The sequence below is a fragment of the Protopterus annectens genome, chromosome 14.part0 (assembly GCF_019279795.1).
Source record: "Protopterus annectens isolate FY-2018-M chromosome 14.part0, PAN1.0, whole genome shotgun sequence".
NCBI lineage: Eukaryota > Metazoa > Chordata > Ceratodontiformes > Protopteridae > Protopterus > Protopterus annectens.
In genome coordinates this window covers 1,110,712,683-1,110,722,942 of record NC_056748.1, presented here as the reverse complement: position 1 = coordinate 1,110,722,942, position 10,260 = coordinate 1,110,712,683, and the positions used below count along the sequence as shown (strand labels likewise).

The 10,260-nt window shown below is 39.1% G+C and overlaps 1 protein-coding gene across 1 annotated transcript in view; it reads right to left on the bottom strand.

The window, feature by feature from the left end:
- Positions 1-2,403: 2,403 nt before the first annotated feature.
- PALD1 (phosphatase domain containing paladin 1) overlaps positions 2,404-10,260 on the bottom strand; it is a gene marked incomplete in the record, with an annotated part of 1,459,376 nt that continues 1,451,519 nt past the window's right edge. The window contains 1 exon segment of the mRNA XM_044056896.1: positions 2,404-3,567. Within this exon segment, the coding sequence (XP_043912831.1) occupies positions 3,418-3,567 (150 nt within the window).

Here is a 10,260-nt window from a genome sequence, read left to right as displayed (position 1 = left end):
CAAATATTTGAGATAATGGTTGAGGAGAACGGAAGTGTGAATGAGGACATCAAAGCTACAGTCAGAAGGGCTTCAGCCAACTAGCACAGAGTGTCAAGGGTAATATATAACAGAGGAATGCCATAGAAGTGAAAAGTACGCATACAAAATAGTGGTTCGACCAGTAGTACAATAAGGTTCAAAAACCTGGGCAGTAAAAACAGAGCTGCTGAGGAAGCTCACTCACAAAAAAACTCAGACTCAGTGCTGTTGTAGTCCAGTTCTTTATTATAATAAAGGACTCAGTGCTGTTGTAGTCCAGTTCTTTATTATAATAAAGAACTCAGTGCTGTTGTAGTCCAGTTCTTTATTATAATAAAGGACTGGGCTACAAGAGCACTGAGTCTGCAAGTTTTTGTTCACCCTAGACTAAGCCATTATTTTAATAACATTTTTAAGATTTGACCATCAATTTTTTTTTTTAAGCTTAGGACACTAGCAGAAGGGCACTCTCCAGTAGACTCAACCACTGGAGACCAGTCCATGCAAGACAAGAAACAGAAGACTGACCACCATGGGACCACAGCAGTACATCCTATGAACTGAGGTTTCCTGGTCTCCTCAAAACAAATGCTGGGCATGCTCACTGCCCATTATTATATATATAGGTTTACTATCAAAAGATCAAAAGTGCAATTGCGATCGGTCTACGCCCGAACTGGAAACACCAAACACCCTAGTTCAACATTTGAAAATAATGAAAAGAAATGTTGAACTCACAACAGTGAATGCACACTAGCATTCACTGTTGTGGATTCAACATTTTGAGTGCAGAAAGCACTATAGTGAGGGATTGTGAAATGTACCCTTTCCCTCACTGTAGTGCGATCACGTAGTTTGTATATATAAGTAGCAAATAGGGGCTTCCCCCCTGCAAAAACTTTGATTGCTCATGACCAGAAGTGTAGTACTTTCGGTAAAGTCGACATTCCTGAGATGTTGACTTTCCTGAAATACCTCGTTCGGTCATTGTTTATGTTTGTAGATTTGATTTCTGACATTTTGGGTTGGAAATATGAACATCTGCATGTTGCAGGTGCGAGACTGTGAAAGTAAACCTATATATATATATATATATATATATATATATATATATATATAGATAGCTATATATACACACAAACACACATGGTGTGTACATCTGCACACACATACATGCATACATATATATTACATATACATATATATGGGTCCCTATCAGTTGATCAAGTTTTCAGAGACTCAAACTCCATATGGTCGAGACCATATGATTGAGTTTTTGAAAACTTGAAGCTTTTGAATGGAAACTGTGGTACAGTGAGGATCTGGAAATTTACCTTTTTCCTAACTGTAGTGCAATCTTGGAGTTGGTATATATATATATATATATATATATATATATATATATATATATATATATACTTCCTGCATCACCCACCCTCTACAAATTTGTATGAATGTACATTTGGTTGACAAGAGCCAGGAGTGGTGTATAATGCAGAATGTATGAAGAGCCGAATGCTCAAAATGTCAACGATATGTTTCACCCAGGTAAACGAGTGGGTTTTGCAGGCATGCGTTTGAGTGCTAGTTTATGGTCAGGGACAGGTTTTATATGTTTATGTATAATTCAGTGTTAGGGTGAGGTTAGGTAATGGAATAGAGGTAGGACTGGTGGTGTGTCTGTGCATGTTTGTGTGTATGATTTTGTCTTGTGTAGTGGCAGTGTTACAAGAAGGCTTTTTAAGGTAAGGTGTAGGGTTAGGATTGGAGTAAGGGGCATGGTTAGGGTTAGCACCCATTACTAAAGTGGTGCAAGGGGGGTGCAAAGCCTTGGGTTCCATCCCACAATGTTTAAAACTCTTTAGACCTGGAAGACTTCTCATAATGTGCCCTGATCTCATCCTGTGTTGTGACAGCACAGCATTTTACTCTAATCTCATAGTCATATATAATTATGGAACAAAGGATAAAAATTAGTGAAAATGTAGATCATTATTCATTTAGTTCTTGCAGAGTTTATGCATAGAAAAAGAAGAAAATTGCAGAGAACTTAACAATGTTTTATCAACCAAGTGTGTTTTGATCATTATTTTCTGCTTTCAGTGGAATCTTTCAAACTTTGTCTCAGACTTGTGATACTGATACTATTATCATCAGATGTTCATTTAACTAAATAAGTACATATTATACTAAACTTGTATCAGGAGCCACACAAGATGCATTGGTAGATGGCCATATATGACTGTTCACATCAATAACGTGTACACAGTTGTATCATTGCAGCTTTTCTTGCTACTGAAAGATGTTTCATATGCAGTTTAAAAAAGCAAACTGAACACAAACTGTAACAAGAAAGAAAAGAGGCTTGCTCAGCCAAGCATGTATATACGACTTGTCAATATTTATGTAACAGACTGATTCATATTTTTCCTTCTATGTACAGCTTTAGATAAAAGAAACAACACCAGTAGGCGAATGGAAGGATAAAAAAAACATTAACTTAGGACAGTCAACATAACCAGAACATGCCACATTTTTTTTCAAATTTATACCAGCACAACTGATTTTCAGAATTTTACAAAAGTCCCAAATATTATCCAGTGTGCATACATGTCACATAATTACATGCTGTTGATATAAAAGACCAACGTTCTAGTAAATAGACATTGCAATACCTTGAAATGTTAAGATAAGGTTCACTTGCGAGACATTACTGATTTAAAGTTCAAGTTGTTTAAATTGTGCCAACTTCAAATAATACATTAGGATATTTATTCAGACATATGAAGAATGCAGTTGTTTTTCTGTATGCACAGTTGATAATCTAGTCCACCTCTCCATAGGTATTTGCATCTGCACTGCTTTCTTAATATTTCTGACCATCTACCTTCTCATAAAACATATTTCTAAGCATTCTTGACTTTCATTGCAGGAATATTTACAAACAGGGAACTGTTCCTGTATTACTCAACACTGCTGGGTATTAGACACAGAAAGAATTACAGAAGTATGCTTTATAAAATACAAATTCTGTAGGACTGTGATGCAAGTTAGTATTGTAAATTACACGTAAATGATTATAATTCATAATGACATATAGGCAAGTCTGACCATTTGCAGCCTTTGCACTTAGAATGTCTCAGCTGTTTGGAGCTAAAAGCAGGTAGGAGACAACGAGATGAGCCTTACTCTAGGCATGCCAAGACTCTGCTACTGTCCATCACTCGCTCAGCTGTAGAAGGCTCTGTCATTCCTGAAGTCAACACACTTCAATTAACTTTTTACAATTAATTTACAAAAATACAAAAGTATAAAACATTGCTCTATATCTAGTCTTTTAAGGCATTAAAAGAGTTCAAATGGTACTGATAGTTTGGCGGTTCACTATGAGCAACTCTAGATGAACGTTCCTCGGAATGGCAAGGGTGAGATATTCTGTCTCTGCCATCGAAATCGAAGCTTGGAAGGTGGCACATTGTTTGGGTTTTCAAATTCAGAAAATCCAAGCTGATTCAGAATCTCATAGACTCCAGCCTTAGCAGCCACCTACATCGAAAAGAATGCAGATAAAATGAGAAAAAAGTTAACAGAGAAGCAAATTACGGTGGATGTAAGGGCAAATATTTCATTGGGATATACTATGAAACATGTTCTAGTTTATGTCTTTTACACATATACACAATCTTAAGGTCTACATTTTATAGCATGAAACTCATAAAGGCAAAGAACAATTCCCTTTGCTTGGCTGATTTTTTCTAAAATAATGCAGAACTGGAAAAAATATAATCTGATACATCTGAAGTCACTGTGAGGAAATGCCTCTTGACACAAGATTCAGCAACTTGCAACCTGATCATATTATTAAAGATGATGAAATAGACGAATCTTCCTGCTTTGCTCCCCACAAAGATACATTTCAATTAATTTACAGCGATAATGCCTTTTCAAAAACTTAATTTTCACTCTAAAATAATTTGTTCAACTAGTTTGTGAAATGATTCTCTAGAAAGAAGATATATATATATATATATATATATATATATATATATACTGGAAAACCGAGAAAAACTGGAAGAGCAAACAAATTAAAACAAAACTTCCAAATTTAAAAAACTTCTCAAGAAGTTCTAATACTTAGTAAATGAACGAAAGCTCTCAATTTACACAAGGATCTGCCTGTGTCAATGTCTTTTTTTCATTTTTTTAATTTTGGAAGTTATTTGTTTTAATATATATATATATATATATATATATATATATATATATATATATATATATATATATATATATATATATATATAAGTATGGATCTACCTTGTTCAATCGAAATTACACCTACCAGAGTCTGAAAAACACAACTTCACCAAACACTTAACCAAATGTAATGAGTTACCAATACTTTTTACAGGGAAACTAACCACTTGGCCACCAGGGTGAATTTTGCCCTTTTCCCCAGTGAAGTGCGATCTTGGGAGTTATTATATTTAGTTAGGGGGTGTGGGGCATAAAGCCCCCTACCTGCATGGGTTTAATTTAATTCCATTGTTTTTTTTTTTGTGTCCTGGTGGCCAAGTGGTTAGTTTCCCTGTAAAAAAATATCAGAGATTCGTTCCTCAGGTTATTAAGTGTTTTGGTGAAGTCATCTAATTTTTCAGATTTGGGTAAGTGTAATTTCAATTAAACAAAGTAGACCCATATATATATATATATATATACATATATATATATATATATATATATATATATATATATATATATATATATACATACACACATACATGCATATATATATATATATATATATATATATATATATATGTGTGTGTGTGTGTGTGTGTGTGTGTGTAGGGTTCGTGTGCAGTATGGGAAATGTCAAACCAGCCTGAGGCAAGGCCCTAATGAAATTATAGCAAAAACTTGCAAAACTAGTATAAATAAAATTGCTCAACATAGAAATTATGCATTACAGGAAGAACTCTTCTTACTTTAAGCAAAAGCATATGTAGAATGCATTGTATTAAAAAGGAGTGAGAGAAGTATCACACCCCACAGATTCTATGGCTCCTTTAAAAAGACAGGGGCACCTATATTTTTAAACTGCATCTAAAACAAACTGCCACTTTTATCATGTGTTATGTTAACAGAGATATTAATTATGTACTAGCCATATCAATGAACTCTGTAATGTAGATCAAAGTCTTAAATATACAGTAATAAACTTTAGCATTCTTTTTAAGACTGTTATTTATATTTCTGTCACAGAGTATAGTAACTGCACACACTTCAGTTTTAGGTGGTGTATTTGCCCTCCTGGAAGTTCTGAATACCAAAGATCTCTCAAAATTCAGTGTTGGAGACAATTAACCTCGTTGTGTTTGTTCACCATTCTCCTCTGTTATTTAAAATACATGTCTGATTTAAAAAATGTTTCATAGATATACAGCAAAGGGGTGGCTTATAGCAATTCCACAGGCTTATACTGATAACTTTATCATGAATTGACTTCCGATCAGTCTATGTTCCAGGTAATATTAGAGGACCACAACTGTGATTACAGACACCAATGCATTGGCAGGGTAAGGACCATTAAGTCATGATGTAGCAGAAGATACAAACATGGGCAAGATGGACTCATCCACAATTCATCAAGCTCTACACTGTTGTAGAGGAGACTCTCTCTGACTCGGCCAAAAAACATGGGTATGGGAGTGTGTTCTACCACTATCCAACTTCAAAATTAATGGCTCACCCACTATGCTCTCCCACAGTGTCAGACACAAAGTCCTGCAGCCACATAAATATGAAATTCAAGGAAGCCCCTATCTGCTGCTCAGTACAGCCAGTCACAGCTCTACTGCTGTTGTATACTGCACCACATAAAGAAAGGTCATTCTGCAACATCTACACTGCACTACATGCAGATAGGCAGCTGTACAACTGTTGTACACCACACCCCAAGCAGACAGGGAGTTGTACGACTGTTGTAAACCACATCACATACAGAAAGCAGCTGTACAACTATTGTACAGAGCACCCATGCAGACAGGGAGCTGTACAACTGTTTTACACTGCACCACATACAGACATGGAACTGTGAAATGGTTGTACACTGTGCCACATAGAGACAGACAGCTGTACACTGCACCCCATATAGACAGCAGCTGCACAACTGCTGTGTACTTCATCATATACAGACAGGGAGCTGTGAAACTTTTGTACACTGTGCCACATACAGAGAGCTGTACAACTGTTTTACACTGCACCAAATACAAACAGGCAGCAGTACAACTGTAGTACACTGTACCCCATATAAACAGGCAGCTGTAAAGTTGTTGTACACACCGTGCCGCATAAAGACAGGGAGCTGAACAACTGTTGGACACTGCACTACATACTGACAGGTTGTTCTACAATTGTTGTACACTGCACCACATGCAGATAGCAGTTATACAACTGTTGTACACTATACCACATGCAGATAGGGAGTGGGACAACTGTTGTACATCACAACCTATACAGGAAAGCAGCTGTACAACTGTTGTGTACAGCACCCCATACAGATAAGGAGCTGTACAACCATTGTACACTGCATCCCATACACAAAGGGAGCTGTACAGCTATAGTACGCACACACACCATACATACAGGCAGCTGTTGTCAACTGCACAACATACATATAGGGATCTGTACAACTGTTGTACACTGCACCACATACATACAGGACACTGGATAACTATTGTACACTGCACCCCATATAGACAGGCAACTGGAGAACTGTTGTACACCACACCCCCCATAGACAGGCAGATGTAGAACTGTTGTACAGCACACCCCATAGACAGGCAGCTGTGGAAATGTTGTACACCACACCCCATACAGACAGGCAGCTGTAGAACTGTTGTACACCGCACCCCATACAGACAGTGAGCTGTACAACTGTTGTGTACTGCACCACATACAGACAGGGATCTGTGAAACTGTTGAACACCAAACCCATAAAGGCAGGCAGTTGTACAACTGTTGTACATATCACCCCATGCAGGCAGGAAGCTGTACAACTGTTGTACACCACAACCCATGCACACAGGGAGCTATGCAACTGTTATACACTGCACCCCATACAGACAGGCAGCTGTATGACTATTGTACACAGCACCCTATACAGACAGTGAGCTGTACAGCTGTAGTACACTGCACCTCTTACAGACAGCTGTTGTACACTGCATACCATACAGGCAGTTCTACAGCTGTTGTACACTGCACCAAATACAGACAGGGATATGTACAACTGTTGTATACTGCATCACATACAGACAGGTTGTTCTACAACTATTATACACTGCACCACATGCAGGTAGGGAACTGTACAACTGTTGTACACCACAGCCCATGCAGACAGGGAACTGCTGTATATCATTCCCCATACAGGCTGGCAGCTGTACAACTGCTGTATATAGCCCCCCATTCAGATAGGGAACTGTACAACTGCTGTGAACCACACCACATACAGAGAGGGAGCTGTGCAACTGTTGTACACCACACCCCATACAGAAATGGAGCTGTACAACTGTTGTACGCTGCCCCCATGCAGACAGGGAGCTATACAATTGTTGTACACCACACCACATACAGACAGGCAGCTAAACAACTGTTGCACATTGCACCCCATACAGACAGGCAGCTGTAGAACTGTTGTACACTGCACCCCATACATAGAGGCAGCTGTACAGCTGTTTTATCTGCATCATGTACAGACAGGGAGCTGTACAACTTTTGTAGACTGTACCAAAGACAGGCAGCTGGACAAGTACTGTACACTGCACCTCATATAGACATGAAGGTATACAACTGTTATGCACTGCACCTTATACAAACAGGCAGCTAGACAACTATTGTACACTGCACCCTATACAGACACGGAGCTGTACAACTGTTGTATAGAGCACCCAATGTGGACAGCAAGCTGAACAACTGTTCTACACTGCATCCCACACAGACAGTGAGTTGAACAATGGTTGTGCACTGCACTACATACAGACATGGAGCTGTGAAACTGTTGTACCCTGCAGCACATACATACAGGGCACTGTACAACTCTTACATATTGCATTCCATGCAGGCAGACAGCTGTATAACTGTTCTACACTTCACCCAATATAGACAGGAAGCTATGAAACTGTTGTACACCACACCCCATGCAGACAGTGAACTGTATAACTGTTGTGCACTGCACCACATAGACAGGGAGCTGTGAAACTGTTGTACACTGCAGCAAATACAGGCAGGGAGCTTTACAACTGTTGTACACTGCACCCCATGCAAACTGGTAGCTGTACGACTGTTGTGCACTGCACCGCATACAGACAGGGATCTGTGAAACTATTGTACACCAAATCCCATAAAAGCAGGCAGCTGTACAACTGTTGTACACCACAACCCATGCACACAGGGAGCTGCACAACTGTTTTACACCACACCACATACAGACAGGGAGCTGTACAACTGTTGTATACTGCACCCCATACATACAGGCAGTTGTATGACTATTGTACACTGCACCCCATGCAGAAAGGGAACTGTGCAGCTGTAGTACACTGCACCCCTACACTGCACCCCATACATACAGGCAGCTTTTGTACACTGCACCCCATACATAGAACCAGCTGTTGTGCGCTGCATCCCATACATACAGACAGTTGTTCAGTTGCTGTACACTGCACTAAATACAGACAGGGATATGTACAACTGTTGTACACTGCAGCCCATGCAGACAGGGAGTAGTACAACTGCTGTACATCACTCCCCATACAGGCAGGCAGCTGTACAATTGCTGTATATTGCACCCAATGCAGATAAGGAGCTATACAACTGCTGTGAACCACACCACATACAGAGAGCAAGCTGTGTAACTGTTGTACACTGCACTCCATACAGTCAGGCAGCTACAGAACTGTTGTACATCACACCCCATACAGACAGGCAGCTGTACTGCTATTGTACGCTGCAACCCATACATATAGGCAAGCTGTACAGCTGTTTTACTCTGCACCATGTACAGACAGGTAGCTGTACAACTTTTGCAGACTGCACAACATACAGACAGGCAGCTGGACAACTACTGTATACTGCACTCCACACAGACATGGAGGTGTACAACTGTTGTACACTGCACCCCATACAGACAGCTGTACAACGGTTGTATACAGCACCCAATGCAGACAGGGAGCTATACAACTGTTGTATGCTGCACCCCATACAGATAAGGAGCTATACAATTGTTGTGCCCTGCACCACATACAGACAGGGAGCTGTAAAACTGTTGTACCCTGCACCACATACAAACAGCTGTGAAACTGTTGTACATCACATCCCATGCAGATTGGGAGCTGTACAACTGATGTACACTGCACTAAATACAGACAGGAAGCTATACAACTGCTGTGCACTGCACCACACATACAGACAGGGAGCTGTGAAACTGGTGTACACTCCCATGTGCAATGGCTATAAATATGATGCAGATGTCTGAGATTGTGACACCCTGCAATATTCCCCTTACTTTGACATACAGCAATCTTGAATTTCAAGTTGTAATTGTTTACATGTTGCTTTGTACAAGGATATTTTGCATGACTGACATTGCTTTACATGTACTGGGAAGTAGAAGGAGACAAGTCTGTTTATCTTTTCTGCCCTTTAAGCACATTCTTACCCCCATCTTTATCTTCTACCTTATGCAAATTACATTTCCCCATGCTCTCCTGAATATGTGAATGTTTGTGTGAAGAAACTGAAAACACTATCATCTGTGTTAGCACCTCTGGCAGGAGATTTGTGTATATTCTCAGATTAACTTGTAATGTATGCCAGCATGTCTAATTGTAAAAATGTAAATAAGTTTAAATGTTGACTACTTCCCTATTTAAACAGAACGTTTGAAGACTGTGTCAGTGTTTTGATAAATTTCTAATTGTGCATGTTTGAGAGGTAGATTGTAAAGTACTATGGACAATCATCTGAACAGTATGTGATGCCATTAGAATGTTCCTGGTTGCTAGGTGATTATTTCAAAAGCTGATTGACAGGAAAGAGAACATTTTCAAACAGCTGACTGTTATTTTTAAAAATAAGACAGTTGAGACTGTTAAGCTGTGGTTTATGTATGATGCATATTATACTGTTTAGATATGTATTTATTATATTTGAAATCTATTATATTGCTTGTGGTTGGAACATACT